A 26536-nucleotide genomic window follows, 5' to 3' on the forward strand; every position below is an offset into this window, starting at 1 on the left:
AATTTGTGCATACATTGAGAAGAACTTGATATTCAGAGAATAACGGAAGCTCAACTCGTGCTGCTGGCATTATGGTACTATGATAAACAACCTTTGTTTTTCTACATTACACAGTATATTTACATTTCAGATGGTTATTTACTCCATAATACATTAACTAAATTGAACGCCTCTCAACCGGACGTTTTACAGAGCCAAAATAAATACCCCTAAGTCGGGATGTCCCGATCACATTTTTTTGCACCAGAGTCAGTCTTTGAATTTAAGGATCTGCCAATAGTGAGTCCAAATCTGATACCACGACAATGCATTAAAAAGAGCGTGCATTTAAATGTTCTCAAATTAATATACGTATATGTCTATATAGTATATAGTTTTACAACAATCGATAAATACATACATGCATACCAAGGAGATTGACTATATATGTGTATATACACATACAGAACTAAACAAATTTGTATGACTGCTGATATGTAGTTGTGCTCATGAGTTTACATACACTGGCAGAGGTTTTTTTTTTTTTCTTTTTTCTTCTTTTAAAAGACTGGTGACTGAACAAGGAGCATCTCATTTTCCTTATGTTATATATAATGATTTTGCTTTTCTGAAATGCCTTACAGTTGAATTTGAACCCCCATTAAAAATAAAATAAAATGTGTTTTGCCTTTTTTTTTTTTGTTCTGTTCAGCTGTTAGGTCAAGCGGAAAGGAGGATCTGTACCCCTTTTATGCCGGAGCAGTTTTACTGTGTCACAGTAGACTTTTTAAGCTGCCGCTGTGGTTTCTTAGTATTTTAATTGATATTTATTCAGAATCAAAGTCAATCAGTTGAACAGTACAAGATTTCTAGAGGGAGTGAGAAAAGACGACAACAAAAGACAAAGCACTAGCTATGAACAAGATGATGAAAGTTAATCATTATATATCTAGAACAATGAAAAAGACAGTAGTGCTACACCCTGTGAGGGAAGCATAGGACAAGATAGGAAAGGACAAGGACAGGAGGGGAAGGATACAGGACAAGGTTCGGCTGTACAACTGAAGTGTGGTGGGAGTGGCTATGTAAAATCTAAACGTCTATAGGACCAGAGTGTGAGTGAGAGGATACCCTAGAAATTCGCATAGTCATAAGTTACTTGTCACAATGAGTGCGTGGCCCCACATCCAGCGAATAAGTCCCAGGGGTGTGTGTCTGCGGACACATGCAAGTGAAATGACACCATTTCGCATGCACAATGACCGTCAAAAGTGTCCTGTAATTGCTGTGAATGCACCGCGGGGGCTGAGGACCCCACCAAACCAATCGAGAGGCAGGGTCGGGCCCAGGAGTCCACCGAGAGCGGCCTGGTGGACGGGATATGCCCCACACCGAGGGATTCAGGGAGGTCCACCGGCTCCACCGAGGCGTCCACAAGAACCCAACGACACGCCGCCCAGCGAACCCCCACACCCCGATCCCGCCCCGCGCGACCTGCCACCAACACCCACAATGCAGCCAGTCCCCCCCTGCCCGAGGGCGAGACGGTATCCCTTGTTTGGTGGAGAGGAGGGGGGACAGGGGTGCCCAACAAGGGAATGATAAGGGTGGGGGGTGGGGGAACCCAGAGAGCAGCTACGGGGCTTGAGAGGGGAGCCCCCACGCCAAGCAGCCCTAAAGCCCGAGCAGGGGTTGGGCGGGGTCAGGGCTGCCAAGCACAGCTGCCTCACAGCCACCCCAATGAAAAACCTTTGTTTCATAATGCCGTTTCTCAATCTTTAATTCAACTTCCACGCAGAGTAGCTCTCTCTCCATCTGCTACGTTTCTCCTCGTTTGTCTGGGCTGCGCGGAGTCAGTGATTACCCCCTGAGATGCTGATTTGATTGGCTGTGGCTGAACTCGCAAGTGATTGGTCATCACTACCGCAATGCTGTAATGCTGTGCCACTTAAAATAAATGTGCCATTTATGTCTTGAGTCATAAGCTTTTTTTTTTGGCTATGGTGTGGGAAGAATGTAATATATCACATTGTGTCTCCTTGAATAAAGCACTTTCTTTCCTTCTCCAAAGTCGTTTTGTGACAAAGACACAGCCCACAATGCACTGTGTTGCGGTTAGAACGAACCAGAAATGGTTAGAACGAACCAAATGCGGTTAAAACGAACCAAAAATGTTTATTCTGTAATATAAAACAAAGCTATCACTGTTCCATTTGGAAAGGTCTTTGTACCTTAGGATTATTTTGTTCCTTTATAACCTTTAAAATGTCAGAAATGTATTTTTCACCTAATCACGATCAATTGAAATTTACATGAGCGACCCCGATTTTCGATCACGTGATCCGATGGGGATATCCCTATCCATCAGTATTCATTATAATATCCATGAGGCAGAAAAACTCACCTATTGGTAGAGTCAGTTGAGTTGCTGCTGATTGCTGTTACAATTGTCAGACTACTGGCACTACTGCCAGGAGATGCAGGGACCTGAAGAGTATACCAATGTAACAGGAACACAAATAAAACACATTTGCCCAGGCTGATAGTATGTCTCAACGTTTGTTAGGATGGTAAAATTAGAAACTTTCTTTTGCCAAATCTAAAAAAATAAAATAAAAACAAATGTGCTTTTGTGAATAATATCCTGTTGAGAACCTTGTTCACCAATGTCTGAACTGCAAATTTCAGTTGGTAACAAAGTCATAAATGTATAAAAGAATAAAGTCCAAAATTAAAACAAAGATGCTTTTAACTGGTTTGTACCGAAGTGCTTGGTGTCATGAAGGCATCAGGAGTCATCAACTTTGGCATTCGCCCGTTGCCATTCGTTGTGTTTGACAAGAAGTCAGCAGGTGCAGGAAGCGATGACATGTTTCTCAGGTCGATCTGGGGGTCACTTCCTGAGTCCTTGTCAGAACTCTGGTCTGTCAGATGGTCTGAAAACCCTGTTAGATACATGAAATAATCCATAAGAAAAAAAGAAAAAAACTGAAATCACATTAATTCACTGATTTATATAGATTTTTAATGCTGAAAATTGTAAATAATTCATTTTGCTCTGATATTTGAGGGTGGTGGCTCGGGACCCAAAAGTGGGTCATGGATCAATTCTGGGCGGGTCGCGGACAGCTAGTAAAAATGTTTATTCCTATTCTGATTTTTTTCCCAGAAGTGTTCCCACAAGGAGGTGACAAGAAATGTTACTTCCTTGTGCTCTAGCCCCTAGTCTACTATGTAAACAAATACAGTGCAGCTCAGCCTTTTGTTGGTGTCATGGTGTCAATATGCCTTTGGTGGTACCTTTGAAATGGTATTTAAAAATATAAGACTGAACATTTGCTTTCAGAGGCTATTTCTAAACAACAAAAAAACTTTGTTTTAACTTCTATGAAAAGGGGTCGCAAAAATGGGAAAATGGAAACAGTTGAGAACCACTGAGTTAAAGGAAGCAGTAACTACACTTCGTGAGACCTGTCATACTTTTATAAAAGAAGGAAAAAAAAAAAAAAAAAAAGTGACACACCAAAACTATCTGGAGGATCAGAATGGGGCAGGCCAGTAGAGTTTGAGCCCGCATTAGGCTGGAACCAGATCTGAACATCCTGCAGACTCCTAAAAAAATCACAAAACATTCATGAGAATAAGAAACAGTTTCAGATATACATTAAATAGCTTCTTACATGTAACATTTGTCTTTTAATGTTGAATAGTATTACAATCAGAGGTGGGTAGAGTAGCAAAATACTGTACTCAAGTAGGAGTACTGCTACTTTACAGTAATATGACTCCAGTAAAAATAAAAAGTAGTTGTCCCCAAAATTACTTGAGTAAGAAACTAAGAGAAAAACCACTGAAGTACTGAGTAAATGGTGAGTAACTTATATCAGCATAAACATAAAACAAAATATGAATGTGCAAATTCAGATATTGCTGAACAATATCACAATCTAAAACAAACAAACAAAATAAACGTTTAAAAAAGTTGATACACCCCTGTTTAAATGCCAGGTTCTTGTCATTTAGACCAAAATAAATCATTTTTATCTTTCTCTTCATTTTTATCTTTCTGAGTAACTTATATCAGCATAAACATAAAACAAAATATGAATGTGCAAATTCAGATATTGCTGAACAATATCACAATCTAAAACAAACAAACAAAATAAACGTTTAAAAAAGTTGATACACCCCTGTTTAAATGCCAGGTTCTTGTCATTTAGACCAAAATAAATCATTTTTATCTTTCTCCGCCATTAATGTGACAAAATTTACACAACTGAATTGATTTGTATTTTTTAAATCTTTCTGAGAGGGGAGGTGAAAATAAAGTGAAATAATCTTGTTCAGGTCACCATTGCAAAAGAGATGTACTGTCTAACTCATGTTAAATGTGAGTCCACACACAATTCAAATTTTTACATGCCCCAAAAAAAATGCATGTCTTAAAAAAACATTATTAGCTTTATTCACGGAAATGACTGAGTGAAGAAGAGGTTTGTTGAGCACTTATTGATAGTGTGTGTGTGTGTGTGTGTGTGTGCGCGCGCGCGCGTGCGCATGCTTGCGTGTACCAAGCGAGCGTGAGAGATTATAGAACGTACCTGAAAGATGCATGTTTTACATCTACTTATGACCATAAAATATAGTGAATGTTCCATCCATCCATTTTCTTTACCACTTATCCTCACAGGGGTCGCGGGTGTGCTGGAGCCTATCCCAGCTATCTTCGGGCGGGAGGCAGGGTACACCCTGAACTGGTCGCCAGCCAATCGCAGGGCACATAGAAACAAACAACCATTCGCACTCACACTCACACATTCCTACGGGCAATTTATAGTCTTCAATCAACCTAATACGCATGGTTTTGGGTTGTCGGAGGAAACCGGAGTGCACACATGCGAGGCCGGGATTTGAACCCCGGTCCTAAGAACTGTGAGGCAGATGTGCTAACCAGTCGTCAACCGTGCCGCCTATAGCTAATGTTGCACAGCCAAAACAGCAACAACAACACCTACTGCAAGGTGTTTTCTCAAGTGTGGGCTGAAATATCCAAGTTTGGGCGGTCACAATTTAAGACTACACTGCATGACAAAGCTGTTGTTTTTCCAGAGTCTGTAAAGTGCGGCAGCCAATTGTACCCCACGCCCCACAAATATTTTTGATTGGCCCGCAAATGCTTTGTGTGTGGTCATGTGGTTGCCTTGTGCCGTTTGATTGGTGAACTGGATGCAAATGACACAAGTGGTTGCGTTTGATAGGTGCAAACAGCGCCCCAGTGCAGAAGTCGAAGGCGCAGTCTAAAAATAGATCGTGCATGCAATACTTGATAAATACAAGTAGCGAGCGGCATGTTGATCATTCTAACGGAGTAAAAGTACTGTTTCTTCTTCAGATAAATACTCAAGTAAAAGTAAAAAGTATGATGCATTAAAACTACTCAGACAAGTACAATTTATTCAAAATGCTACTTAGAGTAAATGTAACGTAGTAAATGTAGCACGTTCCTATTCACCTCTGATTACAATCACTGTCAGGCCTCACAGTTAGCATGCATAATTGACGTATATAGCTGCCAATGGGAGTGAATAAGTTAAAAAAAAAAAAAAAAAAGTGTCAGTGAAGAATAATTTATGTTGAATGCGTTAGAAGGAATGAAAACTGAAAACAACCCTGGACAGACGAAAGCCACAGCCCAAGAAACACCCGCAGGAGAAAAAAAGCCCACGCAAGTACCTTTGAAGAAGGCATTTTATAAAAACTCAAGATATTGAATGAGGGGTATCTCAATTTTTAACTGGTACTTTGTTGAATAAAATACTAAACTTTGATCAGTGTAAGGGAACTCACTTGGTGTGAACACAGTACAATTTAATCTGGATGCCAGATTTGGACTCTGTGGGTCCTTGAGCTCCCTCTGAAAGAAACCACATACACAAGAAAAACAATCAATCATGACCTCTGTGCTGTGTGTGCATAACTGATTATAAACTTGCTGCACCTCAAAATAGGCCCTTTAGTTAGCTTTTTTCCCTACCATTAAGGCTATCATCGACCCACCTGTTGTTGTGCTCTCACTCTCCTCCTCTGCAGGAAGAACTTCAGTATGTCGCAAAGGGCTTTGGGCAACATCCTTGAACTCCAAAGCTAAGCACAGGATGGGTCAGTAGAAACTCTGACACTGCAGTGAAAGTTGCTTTCCCTTTTTCCAGATCTTGTCTCAGCTCCATCACATAGAGAACCTGGCAAAGAGCCACATTAAATTAATATTAAAAGAAATGAAGTAGTCTCCAGTGATATGTCGGTCGTGAACGAAACGGATCTTAATGATTCTTTGACGTAAATGGCAGGCGCGCTTCCCCCCTTTACCCTCGCACTGCGGAGTGAAGAGTGGTGTCACAAACAGTGCTGCAGGTGCACGGTGCATGCACGTGATTGTTCATTGCACTGGGCAGAGGTGGGGTGGCAATTACCAACAATTATACAGCGCCCACATGAGAGGAGAGAGGGAAAACGAGAATTAAAGAGGCTCTACCCAGATATCAGTGTTTTGTTTCTAAATACATTAAATGTTTGAAGTACTGAAAACATATTCAAAGACATAATATACTACTTAATTGCTGAGATATAGCCGAACTATCTTTTTCAGTTTGAAGTTTCCTGATTTTGTGGGCGGGGCTAAAACAGCCCTGTGAGGTGTATACTTTCTAACGTGAGTTCCCTCCCCTACTATATAAGGAAAAGGTTTAGTTTGGCTATGCTGCTCAGTTGTGAGTTTGCTGTGCTTAGCTTCCATAACAAGCCCCATTTACAACTCCAACGTGCAATTAGCAAGCCAACGATGGCTACACCAAGAAAATGTGTCTTCGCTGGATGCCACAATTTATAGAACAGCTCGAGGACGTATTTTTTAAGCAATATCTCAACGTTATTTATTACAAATGACATGAAATTTTGGTTCAGATTTTAGCAGGAATCATGGAAGTTGATGCAAATGATCTGCTTTCGCAGGGTACATAAAATGATGTGGTGGGCCGGATGTGTCCCCCATGCTGCTAGTCTGACATGCTGCTATTTGGTTTTATTATATCCACTTCATCTGAGAGGTGTTGCTTTAGGATTAAAATCCATTTTTGTTTTAACAGTATTTGATTTCATATCTTATCAAATTATTAATTGGCATCTTTTGTGTTAAAGACCAAGTATGTAATTCGGGGGGGAAAAAAAACCAACTTTTTATCATATATGTTAATATACTCTGCATGTCCAGACAGTAAACATTATTTAAATGATCTTTTTAAAACTCATTCCTCTCCAGCCCCATCTAATCCCTCTAATTGAATTTTCATTATTAATTTAAAAAGTCTCCATGACGGAGACAATTCTTCAATCAGACACTGTACAGACTGGAGGCGTGGCCCTAGAATGTTTCAATCATTTTTTCGCATACGCGCCAGAAGGAAGCTCTGGGAACAATGGTGGACGCATCGGCACGTTTGGTGACATCCCTCGTTTGCCTACAACTGGGTCTACTAACACAAGCAGAGCGAAAAAAACAGAAAGGCTAAACAGAGGGAATCTGATAGAGAAAGAACCAAAACTAGGATAGACTGACTTTGTAATCAGCACTATTAGCAGCATGGAGAAGCACAGGAGATTCATCCCAGTCCATAAATACAACAGTGTGGATTTGGAATGAGGTACTTAGGAAAAACAACAAAGGCCTGGCGGGCTCATTTAGTGGGGCAGTAACCCAACAAGCTCAAAGTTGTACTTGAAGAGCAGCCAGCGCTAGAAGCAGCAAAAAAATAAAAAATAAATAAATAAATACAACAGCAACATACAGTGTGTATGAGAACGAGCCAACAAGGGGTTTATATTTTAGGGTTGGTGCTAAGGTACGTTGTTTAGTGTAATATTGTGCATGAACTTTAGAATGAGAAGAAAAACTGAACAAATCTAACAAAGCTATGCATGGAAGCCACATTGCTGCAAACTATGTTTCACTTTGTTGGAGAGGAATGAGGATTAAACATCTCAGACAATTATTTTCACAGATAATGTTGCAAATATGCTTGCTTCTCCACACCTGGAAAATGTAACAAAATTGAGTTGTTTTGACTTCAAAATACAACTCACAAATAAAATGTAAAACCACTTGCATGACGAACGGAATATTATTATTCTATTGACAACGTCTGGATGGCATATTTTCAATGTCAGATAATTTTCGGCTCCTTCTGATGTGTATTTTTTCCTGATACATATTAATTTATATTAAATGATATATAGGGATTATTTTTATCCTTCTGTGATTATATTGTCTGTTCGGGTGTGCTTTGTAGTTATGAAATGATTCATCAAGCTCAATGCCTTTGGAAAAAAAAAGTTACCAGAGACCACCGCCTCCTGCTGTTTCAACAATTATAAGACAATTACAAAACAATTACTCTGACCGATGAATGGTATTACCGTAATTTCTCGTGTATAATGCGCATTTATTCCCCCCAAAAACTCTCAAGTCAATGGTGCGCATTATACATAGGTATAGGGGGAATGGGGGGGGGGGGGACTGTATGCCACCATCTAGGTTATGAAAAAGCGGTACACTTTCATTTCAAAATGCCAATGCCACCTAAAGGTTATGAGAAAGGTTTACACATTAATTCTCATATGCCACCGCCACCTAGTGGTTATAAAAAAGGTGTAACCTACACTTTCATTCCAGTATAACAGGGGTACGTATGACTGCATATATGTACAGTTGTGCTCATAGGTTTACATACCTTGGCAGAATTTGTGAAATATTGTTGTTGTTTTTTTAAACATGACTGATGACTGAACAACAACCATCATTAATTTCTTTATGGTTATGTTTTGTTTAATGATAATGCTTTTCTGAAATGCTTGACCGTTTAATTTGAATCCCATTAAAATAAAATTGTGTTTCCCCTGGCCCTTCATGTTTTCTTTAAAGAATTGTACACATCTTACAAAGTCTGCTTGGGTAATCAAACATATGAACACAACTGTGTGTTTTTTCATTTAATATATAAAAGTAGGACTGTGAACTTTCAAAATGAGAGCAAGTAAATAAAAAGAAAGTATTACGTGTTCAAATAAATTGCTTCACTTCAGAATAATTCTTTGAAAAAAAACTAACAAAATACAGATAATACTTCATGTTTCGATCATATGGGTGGAAGCAAAATCATGCATTGTAAAAATGCAGTGTACATAGGTAGAAGGGTTTTCCGTAATTTTGAGGTCAACTTTGGGGGTGCGCATTATACACGAGAAATTACGGTAATATAGATTTCTCCTGCATGTGAACTGTCCAAGTAGTCTGGCTACACCATTGTCCTGTCTCTCACCAAAAAAGTTTTTCAAATATACAGTAACCCTTGTTTTACTTTATTAAAAGCATTTTAAAACAACAAAACAGCTGATAAACATTTAAAACAAAGACAAAAATAAAATTACAATTAAAGCAGCGTAAAGTGCAAGAAATATCATTTAAAAGTGGAAATGCTATAAAAAGCATGAGGAGGGAAAAAACAAAACAAAAAAAAACTTTTTAACCTGGAATTGGAAACATTCACACTTGGGGCTGATGTCACTTCTGTTGGCAACTTATTCCATTTGTGTGCAGCATAATAGCTAAATGCTGCTTAACATGTTTGCTTTGGACTCTATGCTCCACTATTTGACTTGAGTCTGTAGATCTTAAAGCCCTACTGGGTTTATATTCCATTAGCATTTCTTTCATGTATTCAAGACCTAAACCATTTAGTGATTTAGAGACCAGTAGCAGAACTTTAAAATATATTCTAAAGCTGACTGGGAGCCAGTGTAGAGACTTAAGAGTAATATGTTCTGACCTCTTTGTTCTGGTCAGATCCCGAGCTGCAGCATTCTGAATGAGCTGCAGCTGTTGAATGCTCTTTTGGGGGATTCCAGTCAGAAGACCATTACAAAAGTCAAGTCGACTTGAGATAAAAGCATGGATGAGCTTCTCCTGGTCTGCTTGGCACATGCAAGCCTTCACTCTGGATATGTTCTTCAGATGGTAGAAGGCAGTTTTTGTAAATGATTTGATATGACTGTTGAAAGTCAGGTCGGAATCTATCAGTACACCGAGGTTTCGAACTTGGACTTACTGGTATTTACTAACAGCAATCCTCTTTTCTTTATTACGAAAACAATTAATTCTCAGTTTGAGCTTGCTAGCTTTATACAACAAACCATGGCGGGGTGCGCTCGAGCCATCTCATTTTCCGGGTCACACTGACAGCAAGCGCATTGTCAGATTTACTTCAAACTTCACAGAAAACGAGAATAATAATGGTGAATCATGTCCATATAGTTTTCTATTGTGCCGGATCCTATAAAAGTGTTATTTACAACGCTGAAAACACCTTTTACGGTCAAGATTTGCGCTGTAACAACCACGAGGAAAATGTTCATCTTTTTCGAAACTTAGAATAAACACTAACGTAACGTCGCTAACATTAATGAACCCCCCCATAAGAATCTGAAAAGTATTCTTGTAAACGTCATTGCCTCCGTTCAAAATGAGCGGTTCATCGGCGTTCTTTTCGTCATTGTCGTCACTTTCACTTTTTGAAATCGGATTTGCGCTGACACAACCACGAGTTATTCGGCAATGCGTCTTCATTCAACAACAAACAGAGCTTCCAAAGTTAGCAGTAACACTTAAAATGCAGAAACGGATGCCTAAGTGGCCATATGTGGCTCCTTTGAAACTAGTACATGATTGGCTGTTATAAACCCACACCCCCAACACTGAGTACTGTATAATTCAAACAAAAAGACGCTGGCCATGGAATCACATGCACATGTTTGGGTGATGCCATTGTGCGGGCCAATATCATGCGGACTACAAATTGATCCCGCGGGCTGGGAGCTTGACATGTCTTTTATAAACAAATCAGAAACTCGAATCAGAAACATGAGTCATGATACGAACCGAATCGCTGTCAAAACAATTGTTATACCCCAAGTACACACAGATTCGTCTCATTGGTAAATGAGGAAAAAAAAGTCTCGCTCACATGCGAAACAGAAAAAGCTGAACCGGTTGGACGATTTTCAAAACCCGTTCCACCTCTACTCAGTACGTGATTGAATCACACAGATTATGTCAGATCAGAGGATTTATCAATGTCCTGACATATGAATAGGAAGAGTAACCTTTACAAATATATGTACATTGTTGAAGTTGTTTTCTTTAAATCACACTGAACAATTTATAATAAAACAGCTGACAAAATAGCACTGACCTTCCTCTGTACGTCAGTAAGGATGAGATACTCAGCGGACAGGTCCAAACTTGCCTTGAGACTTGGCAGAACTGTTAAGTTCATTGGATCTGGAGAGAATCTACAAAACAGCACAACCCATTAAAGGCAAGAGCTCTTCAGCAACATTGGATGTTCATGCAACAAAAGGGCAAACATTTTATGAATGGCTTAATTGAATTTGTTTTTTTAATTGATGCAGATTTGGTTAGAGCAGGGATCCAGGGAGTGTTATAGTAACAATAATAAGGGTTGCTTTCAAAAAGGTGGCCGAATCTGAAAGGTAGTTATGAAGCACTACAGCAAATTCAACCACACACTGTACACTTTGATGGGTAGTTATTGAGATAACACTCAGGGTGCAACTGAAAGACTGAAGAAAGGAATAACCTGATGGTCTGCAAACAGGTCCAGGAAACAGTACACCACATCTTTAATTCTTGGTTCTGATCTGCTCCAGTGATAAGAAACCTCCAGAAAGGAACCCTATTTCGAGAAACAAAGAAGTGACATTGTAAATGAAACAGCAATAGATTCATATTAGTGGATATTGTGCATTTTGTTCATAGGAATCTGGACTTGTCTACTCACTCAGGGTCCTGCCTTTTGTGGTTGTCACAGAAAAGAAGGCAGGAAAGGGGACGTCCACCATGAGGACGCAATTCATGAAGACATCTAATTAACAAAACAAAAAAAAAGAAGAAATTCTGCTACTCTACTACCAAAGTGCCAGCGTGTACATCAACTTGAAGGAAAGGGGGTGTTCTTGCGTACCTTGGCTTGTCCTGCCCCCCTTCTATATATATCTGCCAGAACTTGATGTATCCATCATGACTGGCTGTGGCTAATACTGTTCCATCTGGAGATAGGGCACCTTCGCTGACATGCTGGTAAAAAAGTAAAATATGTTTTACTATATGTCATCTATACAAATTTACAATGCAAGTATGTCTGCCTGCTTACTCTTACAATAGTATAGCAGTCACTATTTAAGCTTTATAACTGGTGCTAAATTGCTAAGATTCCTGAAAATAAACATCTTATAAAAAGTGTTTTCATGAGCCAATAGAGAACCTGGATTCAGCATCACGTTCACCTCAACATCATTATGAGCCAAGGGTTTTAAAAAAAACAAAAAACCTACACTATCAATTAAGATGAAAGGACAGGTAATTATCAATAACTATTATAAGCAAATTTATAGATAAATAGATAGATAGACAGACAGACGCTGAAATAAGTATTTAACACAAAATTTTTCTCACTAAATATATTTCCAAAGGTGCTATTGACATGAAATTTTCACCAGATGTTGGGAACAACCCAAGTAATCTATACATACAAAGAAAGTACGGCAAATAAGCCTCACACACGACCGTAATTTCACGTGTAGAATGTGCACCCATGTATAATACGCACCCCCAAAGTTGACCTCAAAATTCTAGAAAATCCTTCTACCCATGTATATTAAGTTTTTACAATGGATGATTTTGCTTCTACCCATATGATCTAAGTGAAGTATCTGTATTTTGTTAGTCTTTTCCAAAGAATGCTTATTTCCTTTCCCCTTGTCCCTTTAGGGGTCGCCACAGCGCGTCATCCTTTTCAATGTAAGCATATCTCCTGCATCCTCCTCTCGAACACCAACTGTCCTCATGTCTTCCCTCACGACATCCATCAACCTTCTCTTTGGTCTTCCTCTAGCTCTCTTGCCAGGCAGGTCCATCCTCATCTTCCTTCTACCAATATACTCACTATTTCTCCTCTGGATGTGTCCAAACCATCGAAGTCTGCTCTCTCTAACTTTGTCTCCAAAACATCGAACCTTGGCTGTCCCTCTTATAATTTTATCCAACCTGGTCACTCCGAGAGCGAACCTCAACATCTTCATTTCCGCCACCACCAGCTCTGGTTCCTGTTGTCATCATGGCCAGCCTCACCACTGTTTTATAAACTTTGCCCTTCATCCTAGCAGAGACTCTTCTGTCACGTAACACACCTGACACCTTCCTCCACTCGTTCTAACCTGCTTGGACCCGTTTCTTCACTTCCTGACCACACTCACCATTGCTCTAGACGGTTGACCCCAAGTTTCTAAAGTCCTCCACCATTGCTATCTCTTCTCCCTGTAACCTCACTCTTCCCCCACCACCACTCTCATTCATGCACATATATTCTGTCTTACTTCTGGCTAATCTTCATTCCTCTGCTTTCTAGTGCATGCCTCCATATTTCTAACTTTTCCTCCCCCTGCTCCCTGCTTTCACTGCAGAACACGTCATCTGCAAACATCATGGTCGACGGGGATTCCAGTCTAACCTAATCTGTCAGCCTATCCATCACCCATGCAAACAGGAAGAGACTCAGGGCTGATCCCTGATGCAGTCCCACCTCCCCCTTAAATTCGTCTGTCACACCGACAGCACACCTCACCACTGTTCTGCTGCCCTCGTACATGTCCTGTATTATTCTAACATACTTCTCTGCCACTCCAGACTTCCGCATGCAGTACCACAGTTCCTCTCTGGATACTCTGTCATAGGCTTTCTCTAGATCTACAAAGACACAATGTAGCTCCTTCTGACCTTCTCTGTACTTTTCCATCAACATGGATCTGTGGTACTCTTTCTAGGCATGAAACCATACTATTGATCGCAAATACTCACTTCTGTCCTGAGTCGAGCCTCCACTACTCTTTCCCATAACTTCATTGTGTGGCTTATCACCTTTATTCCTCTATAGTACCCACAGCTCTGCACATCACCCTTGTTCTTAAAAATGGGCACCAGCACACTTTTCCTCCATTCCTCAGGCATCTTCTCACACTAGAATTCTATTGAACAAGCTGGTCAAAAACTCCACAGCCACCTCTCCTAGATGCTTCCATACCTCCACAGGAATGTCATCAGGATCAACTGCCTTTCTGTTTTCCATCCTCTTTAATGCCTTTCTAACTTCCCCCTTACTCATCATTGCCACTTCCTGGTCCACCACACTTGCCTCTTCTACTCTCCCTTCTCTCTCCTTTTCCTCATTCATGAACTCCTTGAAGTATTCTTTCCATCTATCAACCACACTACTGGCACCAGTCAACATATTTCCATCTCCATCCTTAATCACCCTAACCTGCCTGCACATCCTTCCCATCTCTATCCCTCTGTCTGGCCAACCTGTATAGATCCTTTTCTCCTTCTTTTGTGTCCAACCTGGCATACGTCATCGTATGCCTCTTGTTTGGCCTTTGCCACCTCTACTTTTGCCCTATGTCGCATCTCAATGTATTCCTTTCGCCTCTCCTCGGTCCTCTCAGTGTCCCACTTTTTCTTAGCACTTTATTTGAACACGTAACCCTTTTTTAAAATGTATTTTCTCTTATTTTGAAATTCACAGCCCTACTTAGATTTTGTAAATTAGAAAACACACAGTTGTGCTCATATGTTTGATTACCCAGGCAGAATTTGTAAGATGAGTACAATTCTTAAAAGAAAACATGGACCAGGCGAAACACCAGGGTTCAGTAACTCATATTAACGAAGCACCCACCACAGGACTCCCTCAGGGACACGGTCGGAAGCCTTCTCCAAGTCCACAAAACATATGTAAACTGGTTGGGCGAACTCCCACGCACCCTCGAGGACCCTGCCGAGGGTGTAGAGCTGGTCCACTGTTCCACGCCCAGGATGAAAACCACACTGCTCCTCCTGAATCAGAGATTCAACTTCCCGACGGATCCTCCTCTCCAGTACCCCTGAATAGACCTTACCAGGGAGGCTGAGGAGTGTGATCACCCTGTAGTTGAAACACATCCTCCGGTCCACCTTTCCTAAAAAGGGGGATCGCCACCCCAGTCTGCCAATCCAGAGGCACTGTCCCAGATGGCCACGCAATGTTGCAGAGGCATGTTAACCAGGGCAGCCCCAAAACATCCAGAGCCTTTTGGAACTCCAAGCGGATCTCATCCACCCCCGGGGGATGAGATCCTCCACCGAGGAGCTTTTTAATCACCTCGGTGACCTCAACCCCAGAGATAGGAGAGCCCGCCTCAGAGATCCCAGATTCTGCTTCATCATGGGAAGGCGTGTCGGTGGAATTGAGGAGGTCTTCGTAGTATTGTCCCCACCTACTAACAACGTCTCGAGTCGAGGTCAGCAGTGCCCCATACCCACTATACACAGTGTTGATGGTGCACTGCTTCCCCCTCCTGAGACGCCGGATGGTGGACCAGAATCTCTCCCAAGCCTCAGGAAGTCTTTCTCCATGGCCTCACCTAACTACTCCCACGCTCGAGTTTTTGCCACAGTGACCACCAAAGCTGCATTCCGCATGGCCAGCCGGTACCCAATAGCTGCCTCAGGAGTCCCACAGACCAAAAAGGCCCGACAGGACTCCTTCAGCTTGACGGCATCACTTACCACGGTCCACCAACGGGTTCGGGGGTTGCTGCCACGACATGCACCGACCACCTTATGGCCATAGCTCCGGTCGGGCGCCTCAGCAATTGAGGCACGGAACGTGGTCCACGCGGACTCAATGTCCCCCCGCCTCCCCTGGAACGTGGGTAAGTTCTGCCGGAGGTGGGATTTGAAACTCTTTCTGACAAGGTATTCTGCCAGACGTTCCCAACAGACACTCACAATACCTTTGGGCCTGCCAGGTAGGACTGGCATCTTCCCCCACCATCGGCGGTGATCAGTTGACAGCTCCACCCCTCTCTTTGCCCGAGTGTCCAAGACATGCGGGCGCAAGTCTGATGACATGACCACAAAGTCAATCACCGAACCTAGGGTGTCCTGGTTCCAAGTGCACGTGTGGATACTCTTATGCCTGAACATGGTGTTCATTATGGACAGTCCATGATGAGCACAGAAGTCCAATAACAGAAGAACACTCAGGTTCTGATCGGGGTGGGGTCGTTCCTCCCAATCAGGCCCTTTCAAGTCTCAGTTATTGCCCACGTGAGCATTGAAGTCCACCAGCAGAACAATGGAGAAACCAGTGGGAGCGCTCTCTAGCACCCCGTCCAAGGACTCCAAAAAGGGTGGGTACTCTGAACTGCTGTTTGGTGCACAGACACAAAGAACAGTCAGGACCAGTCCCCCACCCGAAGGCAGAGGGAGGCTACCCTCTCGTCCACTGGGGTGAACCCCAATATCCAGGCTCCGAGCAAGGCGGCAACACCTGTTTGCCGCCTCTCACCGTGGGCAACTCCAGAGTGGAAGAGAGTCCAATGGGAAAGGGGACTCACGTTACCCTTTTGGGCTGTGCCCAGCAGGGCCCCATGGGTACAGACCCGGCCACCAGGCGCTCACCTTCGAGCCCCACCTCCAGGCCTGGCTGCACAGGAGGGCCCTGGTGACCCGCGTCCGGGCAAGGCAAAATTTTTTCGATTTTTCGTCGTCATCATAAGGAGTCTTTGAGCCGTGCTTTGTCTGGTCCCTCCCCTAGGACCTGTTTGTCATGGGTGACCCTGCCCGGGCCATAAAGCCCCAGACAACTTGGCTCCTAGGATCATTGGGACACACAAACCCCTCCACCACGATTAGGTGATGGCTCAAGGAGGGGTGTCATCTGTGAACAGGAAGAAAATGCACCAATTCCCACACAATGATTTTGTCAATCATAATTGGGAGGGTTTTCATTTTTTATACCAGTGATTCTAAGTGTGCATACCACAGACATCCAAACACTAAAGGCATCAAAAAGGTGACAAAAGGAAAAAAAAACACATTTTAGGGGGGGTCTGGGGGATCCCCCGAGCCCCCGCAGAGAATCTTTTTTATTTTAACATAAATTAAGCAATCTGGAAGACTCTAAAGAGTACAATAAGCCAAAAAAAATATTATTCAAGCAGAAAAAAATATTTACACCGCTCAAGTACATGTTGATGTACAAATGTAAGATTCAAATTAAATTTGCCTAATTTCTTTGCTTTTTTGTTCTGGCCTCCAATTTGAGCCAGGCCCATCTCCACCTGCACCTGATGCCTGCTTCAAGCTGTGCCACATGAATAGCATTCTCCTCTTTCAGCACTCTCATTCTGGAAAAGAACTGACTAAAATCATTGTCTGTTTCACTTGAATTTTCACTATTACCAATTTCAAAGGCTAATCCCAAGTGCATCTTCCAAGAAAATATTAAGTACAATATTTTTCAGTTTTTATTGGCCATTTCTGAATTTGAAGTTAGTTCATTCTGTGTTGTGACATAATCCTTAACAGCGCTCCGTCGCGTAATACATTTAACATTAACATCAGTAAACTAATTGTAGCCGCGTTTCCTAATTAATACAAAATGGACTACCGGTTCAGCTCGTCGCCAATGTTGTGTGTGCTTCGCGGTTCCACTTGGGACCACAACCAGGGCACCAACCCAGCACCTTAACGCGAAAATACAAGACCAGCGCAACAAATACCACACTGGGTTATCTGATGAGCAAAAATGTTGTTTAACCGTAAGAGTAGCAATATTGAAAGAGTAACCAAACATTGTCCTCAATTAAGTGTACCGTTACTTGACAATAACGTGACTCAAATAACTAGTAGTCCTCCAAAAAATTACTTGAAATTATTACTCAAATACTGAGTAAATAGTGAGTGACTTATTTATTTTTATTTTTTACGACAGCATGAACATCAATTAAATCAAAATTAAAAAAGACAAAATAAAATCTGAATGTACACATTCTGATGTTGCTGTGAGTGCGTATGCATAGTCAAAAGTACAAAAAAACATCTGGAATTTACTGCACTGTGTTTTCTCAAGTTATAACTGAGCTGAAATATCCACGTTTGGGCAGACAGTGCCAGACAAATCCTACAATATATGAAAGCTGTTGTTTTTGTTCATCTAAATGTAAACAAGAGTAGCGCGCCGTTGCCTTCATGGTAACGACGACCTTCCCAACATGGTCGCCACGTGCGCACGACGATCAATGGGGCAGGCTTAGCTTGTGTGAATACCTATGTCCAGAAAGCCCAATGGAAGACACTGTGTGAGTTCATGTGACTTTGTGTCGTTTGATTGGTGAACTAGACTTAAACGTCACTCGCGCTTGAATTGGATGACGGAAACAGCGCCCGATGCAGAAGTCGAAGTCTTAGTCTCACGCACGAACCAGTTGATAAATAACCAATAATTGATAAATAAAAGTAGCGAGCGACATTTAGATCATAGTAACGGAGTAAAAGTATCGTGACTTATTAACACCAGAAGCGGCAGAAGTTTTTTTCTGGTCTCGTCAACTCCTGCGACTTTGAGCGCAGAGGCGGAACCTCAGGCTGCATATTAGTTTGCCGCAGAGTAATATTCACAATTGCATCTGTGTCTTGATGGTGGATATGTGGAATGGCTCTAGCTGCCAGCGGTCAAGGAGTACGAAACAGCCCATGACATCAGTGACAGCGATTGCGAACCCCCCACCCCACCCCCTTTCCAGGAAAAACTCATTGGATCAAAAAGATTTATGTAAATGGCCTATTTTGAGTTCAAAATGGCAAATTTCGCCGAAAGCCGACTGATTTGCATGTATGATACCGGTCTCCCTCTAATGGTACACAGATAAAGGGGACAATTTGAAAACTACAAATAAAAACAATGAATGAAACTATTTTGGAGCGGACATGGATCTTAAACCTTGCTTTAAATACTACATTTGTATATACTGTACAACAAGTCATACCTGGGTATATCCCTTCACTGTGATGAGGCCTTCTTTCAAATCTGTGGCATCAACAGGCCAACAAGCATTGTTGGCCCTCAAGACTTCAAGGTCCCACACTTCAGCCTAAAAAAGGACAAAATTACAACTATGGTATGTTTAAAGACACATCATGATCCAGAAATACAGTTATTGTGAGGCTATACTGTTGATGGGGTTTGAAATGGCCAAGAAAGCTATGTGCCAGATCCTCTTTTTAATGATCATCACAGCCACCAAAGCGGAAGTACAATTGCTATTTAAATGGCTTGGCGTACTCTGCCAAGCACAAGCGAGCTTTCGAACTGTATTTTGGTTTCATTGTGGAGCCCTATGACTGGCTAAAATGTGCTTAGTTTTAGTGCAAGTTGCTATATTAATAACGGTCTCTGGTATTTGCTTTGGGTCAAGTTTTTGCACTAAACAAATACCCTGTCTTCATGCAGAAGGGCCAAGGTCTGGCTGGTGTCATCCGGGTTGTCCTCATTATCATCTGGAATGAAAGGGCACCAGATGAGACGCCGATGCAAGTTCAGTGGAGTGTCCGATGGCCTTCGGATATGAACAACTATCTGATCTCTTAGGGCTATGGATTAAGGAAAGCATGAGGAACCGAATATTATTGGGCGGTTGTGTGTGCATAATATCAAATCCAGTGTGCATAATATCAAATCCAGTGGTGTGAAAGTGTTTGCCCCGTTCCTGGTTTCTTATTTTTATGCATGTTCGTCACACTTAAATGTTTCCCATTATCAAATTAATTTAAATATTTGTCAAAGACAACAAGTAAACATAAAATACAGTGCCGTGAAAAAGTATTGGCCCCTTCTCAAATTGTTATATTGTTGCATAGTTTCCCAACTTTAAGATCAAACAAAAATAAATATCAGACAAATAGAACCCAAGTGAGCTGAAAATGTTGTTTTTAAATTATTTCATTTATTAAGGAGGGGGGGAAAAAACGATTCAGTTACCATGCGCTGTGTGAAAAAGCAATTACCCACCTTGTTAAATCATGAATTAATTGTGGCTAATCACAATTTTTGGTTATTTTTACTGATCACACCCAAGCCTGATTGCCAGACCTGTTCAATCAAGAAATCACTTAAACAGAATCTGTCCTGACAAAATCAAATCAGACAAAAGATCTAAAAGAGCTGGAGGGGGGGAAAAAAAAAAAAGACAATCCAAAGAAATTCCAGAACAGTTTTCAAATGAAGTAATTGACATCAATCAGTCTGGAAAGATTTACAAAAGCCATTTCTAAAGCTTTAGGTTTCCAGCGAACAAAAGGGAAAGCCATTATCCTCACATGGAGAAAACATGGACCAGTGGTGACCCTTCCCTGAAGTGGCTGAACTACAAAGATTACCCCAAGAGAACAGCAATGACTCACCCAGGAGGCCATAAAGGAACTGAGGACAACTTCTAAAGAACTGCAGGCCTCCCTTACCTCAGTTAAGGTCAGTGTTCCTGACAACAATAAGGACGAGAGTGGGCAAATATTGAGAACTATCATTATGGAAAAGTTAAAAAAAGCCATTTCTAAAGCTTTGGGACTCCAGCGAACCATAGTGAGAGCCATTATCCACAAATGGCAACAACATGAACATGAACCTTCCCAGGAGTAGCCGTCCAACCAAAAATTACCCCACCGTCATACAATATCATCTAAAGAACTGGAGGCCTAAATTGCCTCAGTTAAGGTCACTGTTCATGACTCCACCATAAGGAAGATAATGAGCAAGAATGGCCTCCATGGCAGAGTTCCAAGACAAAAAACACTGCCGAGCAAAAAGAACATTAAGGCTTGTCTCAATTTTGCCAGAAGACATCTTGATGATGCATATGCCTTTTGGGAAAATACTCTGTGACGAGACAAAAGTTCAACTTTTTGTGTTTAATTACATCTGGTGTAAAAAGTAACACCGCATTTCAGAAAAAGAACATCATACCAATAGTGAAATATGGTGGTGGTAGTGTGATGGTCTGGGGCTGTTTTGGTGCTTCAAGACCTGGAAGACTCGCTGTGATACATTGAACCATGAATTCTGCTGTCCCCAAAAGATTCCTGAAGAAGAAGGTCCGGCCATCTGCTTGTGACCTCAAGCTGAAACGAACATGGGTTCTGAAGCAGGACAATGATCCAAAACACACCAGCAAGTCCATCCCTGAATGGCTGAAGAAAAACAAAATGAAGACTTTGGAGTGGCCTAGTCAAAGTCCTGACCTGAATCCAATTGAGATGCTGTGGCATAACCTTAAAAAGGCGGCTCATGTAGGTTTGTTTTTCCCCCCTCTATTAATAACAGAAACCTTAATTTAAAAACTGCATTGTGTTAACAAGTGTTGTCTTTGACTATAATTCAAATTTGTTCGATGATGGGAACCATTTAAGTGTGACAAACATGCAAAAGAATAAGAAACCTCGAATGGTGAAAACACTTTTTCCACACTACTGTCTGTGTATGGGTAAAATTCCAGCTCAAGTATTTCAATGACATGCATGAGTTCTTCCGTTTTTGAGAATGCGTTTGTTGCAGTTTGTTGGTTACTTTAAATATACGTCTTTGTCCAAGATAGCTGGTATTCTCCAAGATTAAAGTCAAAATTGGATTTAATAGAAATGAAAGGACATTTTTACGGCAGAGCTTCTGGTCAGGATACAATATTGTACTGCTGGTGCATGTGAGCTCCCAAACCATAAGGTTGCCAGCTTCATCTACACAACCCAACAGAGGTGAGTCAAGGTGGGCAAAAGCCAGATCTGTGACAGCACCGGTGAAGCCTTTCAGAAGGGAACGCTCTGCTGTGTCCACACTCAAGACGCGTATCATAGCCTGGTTGTTGGCTCCTGAGGAAAGATGTGTTTATTTGATAGAAAAGACTGCAACATGGAGCACAGAAAACAAAGATAATGCAATTGAATGTATTTATTACATATGTAAAAATCTGTAGTAAGATAAAACTAAGACAGTATGATGTCGATGTTTGTCATGTTTCCTGTTAGCATTTAGCATTTCATATAAAAAGAAAAGGATGAATCCAGGACTAACCTCGAATTGCATACGCTGTGAAAGAATTTGACACAGCAATAAGTCTCCCATAATGGTACTTGTGCTCCCAGTCATATTTGGCAACAGGCTGAATCTTCACCTAAAAGAAAAAGAAATTCACCATTCACAATTCATTAAGACTAGATTCGTAAAGGTCAATCAATACCTGATATATGAAACACTATGTCTGCCAGAACCAGAACTAATTCCCACCAAACTCAATTCATTAGTCAATAACTGAGGACAACCCCAATTCCAATGAAGTTGGGACGTTGTGTTAAACATCAATAAAAACAGAATACAATGATTTGCAAATCATGTTCAACCTATATTTAATAAAATACACTACAAAGACAAGATATTTAATGGTCAAACTGATAAACTTTATTGTTTTTAACAAATAATCATTAACTTGGAATTTTATGGCTGCAACACGTTCCAAAAAAGCAGGGACAGGGTCATGTTTACCACTGTGTTACATCACCTTTTCTTTTAACAACTTTCAATAAACGTTTGGGAACTGAGGACACTAATTATTGAAGCTTTGTAGGTGGAATTCTTTCCCATTCTTGCTTGATGTACAGCTTCAGCTGTTTAACAGTGCGGGGTCTCCGTTGTCGTATTTTACGCTTCACAATGCGGCACACATTTTTAATGTGAGACAGGTCTGGGCTGCAGGTAGGCCAGTCTTGTACCCGCACACTTTTACTACGAAGCCACGCTATTGTAACACGTGCAGAATGTGGTTTGGCATTGTCTTGCTGAAATAAGCAGGGGCGTGAAACAGACCTTGCTTGGATGGCAGCATATGTTTCTCCAAAACCTGTATGTGTACCTTTCAGCATTAATGGTGCCATCACAGATGTGTAAATTACCCATGCCATTGGCACTAACACAGAGCCCCATAACACCACAGATGCTGGCTTTTGAACTTTGCGTCCATAACAGTCCGGGTGGTTCATTTCCTCTTTTGCCCGGAGGACACGACGTCCACAATTTCCCAAACCAATTTGAAATGTGGACTCGTCCGACCACAGAACACTTTTCCACTTTGCATCAGTCCATCTTAGATGAGCTCGGGCACAGAGAAGTTGATAAATGGCTTTTGCTTTGCATAGTAGAGTTTCAAGTTCCACTTACAGATGTAGCGCCGAACTGTATTTACTGACATTGGTTTTCTGAAGTGTTCCTGAGCCCATGTGGTGATATCCTTTACACATATATGTCGGTTTTTGATGCAGTGCCACCTGAGGGATCGAAGGTCACGGGCATTCAATGTTGGTTTTCGGCCTTGCCGCTTCCATGCAGTGATTTCTGCAGATTCTCTGAACCTTTTGATGATATTATGGACCGTAGATGATAAAATCCCTAAATTCCTTGCAATTGTACGTTAAGGAACATTTTATCTCGACTATTTTCTCACGCACTTGTTCAAAGAGGTGAACCTCGCCCCATCTTTGCTTGTGAATGACTGGCCAATTCAGGGAAGCTCCTTTTATAGCCATTCATGGCACCCACCTGCTCCCAATTAGCCTGTTCACCTGTGGGATGTTCCAAACAGGTGTTTGATGAGTATGCCTCAACTTTCTCAGTCATTTTTGCCACCTGTCCCAGCTTTTTTGGAATGTGTTGCAGCCATAAAATTCTTAGTTTTTTTTGCAGATTTATTAAAAATGAAAAACTGAAATATCACACAGCCATAAGTATTCAGACCATTTGCTGCGACACTCATTTACCTTGGGGGCGGTCCATTTTTTCTGATAATCCTTGAGATGGTTCTACACCTTCATTGGAGTCCAGCAGTGTTTGATTAAACTAATTGGACTTGATTAGGAAAGCCACACACCTGTCTAAAAATCCTTTAATGGAAGAAGTTTGGGACGATCAGAACCCTTCCAAGAGCTGGCCGTCCGGCCAAACTGATCAATTGGGGGAGAAGAGCCATGGTGAGAGAGGTAAAGAAGAACCCAAAGGTCACTGTGGCTGAGCTCTAGAGATGCAGTTGGGTGATGGGAGAAAGTTCTAGAAAGTCAACCATCACTGCAGCCCTCCACAGTCGGGGCTTTATGGCAGAGTGACCCGACGGAAGCCTCTCCTCAGTTCAAGACACTTGAAAGCCCGCATGGAGTTTGCTACAAAAAAGAAAAGAAAAAAAAAACTCCTGAAGGACTCCGCAAGATGGTGAGAAATAATATTCTCTGGTCTGATGAGACCAAGATAGAACTTTTTGGCCTTAATTCTAAGCAGTATCAGTGGAGAAAACCAGGCACTGCTCATCACCTGTCGAATACAGTCCAACAGTGAAGCATTGTGGTGGCAGAACAACTCCGTGACTGTTCTTGAATGGCCCAGCTACAGCCCTAACTTAAACCCAATTGAGCATCTCTAGAGAGACCTGAAAATGGCTGTCCACCAACATTCACCATCCAACCTGACAGAACTGGAGAGGATCTGCAAGGAGGAATAGCAGCGGGGATCCCCAAATCCTGGTGTCAAAAACATAATTCCCAAAAAGACTCTTGGCTTTATTAGTTCTAAAGGGTGCTTCTACTAAATACTGAGCAAAGGGTCTGAATACTTATGGCTGTGATATTTCAGTTTTTCTTTTTCAATAAATCTGCCAAAATGTCAACAATTCCATTTTTTTCTGTCAATATGGGGTGCTGTGTGTACATTAATGAGGGGGAAAAAATTTAACTTAAATGATTGTCAAATGGTTGCAATATAACAAGGTGAAAGGTTTAAGGGGGTCTGAATACTTCCCGTACCCACTCTAACAACATAACACAAAAAAAGGTATTTTGAGTGCAAAATAGTTTATTTAAAAGTATAACATGCATTTTCAAACTGATGATACATGAACTTTGAAATCTGTACAGCAGTGTGTGTGTGTGTGTGTGTTGGGGAAAGAGGGGGGGGGGACTTTTGTGGGTTCCCAGTCAGCAGACAAACAGCAATGAACAGCCCCACTACTGCTTGATGCACCTCCTGTAAATGATCAAATTTAAACAGTTAGCTTAAAAATGAAACATTATTACTGCCGTGTGGTGGAAAATGATTTTTTTTTTCACTTTTCTTGCCAATAGGTGTGGGTGCACATCTGCTGCTGGATCCACTAACTGCAATTTATAGAAATATGTACAATTACCACAAAATATTTATTACGACAGTGCAATGAGGAAAGGTTAAAACAATTTTTTATTTTTTTTAAATAAAGTCAACATTACACATTTATATCATATCACATTGTCTGAAAATTGGATGTTTATGCACTAGTCTATAAATAAAAGACCAATAAAAAATTTTTAATCAGATTCATTCTAGCCATCGATGCTCCACATTTTTGTTTAAAGGATGCATGATGTGTAAACGTGTAGTGTAGTAGGACAAACTGTTGTGCTTATTTGTGCACGTTGCATGATAAAAATGGTAAACGGAGTCATCGCTCAGGCTATGGACGTTAGCTTTGAAGTTACCAAGTTCTTACCTCTTCCGTGACTTTTTGGGGGCTCGGGAGGACGCCCCGCTGCTCCCAGATAAGGATGAATCCGGATCAGGCTCATTGTAATGCGAGTCCGAATCTCCGTTGGCAGTCCATGTTGCGGCAGAAGTGGACTGTGATACGGTCGCCATCTCACCGCAGGCCTTCAAACACCCGATGCGACCAGCATTACATGCCATTCGTTGTCGTAGAGTCATCTCTTTCCCCTTTTTTGGGAATGACGTACCATCGATCATCCTTTTTGGCGTTAGCAAAAGTCTGTTTTAGAGTAAGCTGTTTGTATTTATCCATGTTTTTCCGCTTTGTCGATCACCATCTCTCTCTCTCACCACGCTCCGACAACTCCCCACCATGCCCACATGGGCCCCTCAACAAATGTCTTCCTGTGATCATGCTGACAAAGTTCTGATCAAAGCCACTGCTGCCATCTTTTTTCAATGTATCATACTAAAATCCTTCCCAAGCCTTTGATACATATTGTGGAGCTACGCCAAACCCTCTATTACAAGAATAATATATATTTTTTTAAAATAAAAAATGTAAAACCTCAGAAAACGTATTAATAAGTCTTTGGCACTAAATAGATGGATTTGTGAAAACTTTTTAATACGTCTCTGGCAATTAATCAGAAGCTGCCTGTTTTGAGGCTTCATGATGGGAGCGCAGTCGCCACCTGAGGAGTTAATCATCCATTTTGTGAAGTACAGTTTACAGATGCCTATCTCCACATGGCTGACATTGCTCCAACCATGAAAAAATACAGTGGTGTGAAAAAGTGTTTCTGGATATCTTTTTTTTTTTTTGCATGTTTGTCACACATAAATGTATCCCATGATCATACAAATTTTAATATTAGTCAAATAAAACAAAAATATTAGTCAAATAAAAAAATAAAACAAAAAGAAAAAAGAGAAAAGAAATTCAAACCCACGTGGCCTTGTTTGAAAGTGATTGACCCCCACCCCGGTAAAACATAATGATGGTT

General features: G+C 41.3%; 1 protein-coding gene across 1 annotated transcript in view; it reads right to left on the bottom strand.

Moving 5' to 3' along the window:
- Positions 1 to 26536, bottom strand: part of edc4 (enhancer of mRNA decapping 4) — an 80663-nt gene that overhangs the window by 33072 nt on the left and 21055 nt on the right. The window contains 14 exon segments of the mRNA XM_061677481.1: positions 2384 to 2466; positions 2743 to 2924; positions 3503 to 3591; positions 5827 to 5893; positions 6037 to 6109; positions 6111 to 6218; positions 11280 to 11379; positions 11688 to 11783; positions 11889 to 11972; positions 12072 to 12184; positions 18976 to 19080; positions 19425 to 19572; positions 21661 to 21847; positions 22050 to 22149. Of these exon segments, the coding sequence (XP_061533465.1) occupies positions 2384 to 2466; positions 2743 to 2924; positions 3503 to 3591; positions 5827 to 5893; positions 6037 to 6109; positions 6111 to 6218; positions 11280 to 11379; positions 11688 to 11783; positions 11889 to 11972; positions 12072 to 12184; positions 18976 to 19080; positions 19425 to 19572; positions 21661 to 21847; positions 22050 to 22149 (1535 nt within the window).

The sequence above is a fragment of the Phycodurus eques genome, chromosome 5, assembly GCF_024500275.1.
Source record: "Phycodurus eques isolate BA_2022a chromosome 5, UOR_Pequ_1.1, whole genome shotgun sequence".
NCBI lineage: Eukaryota > Metazoa > Chordata > Actinopteri > Syngnathiformes > Syngnathidae > Phycodurus > Phycodurus eques.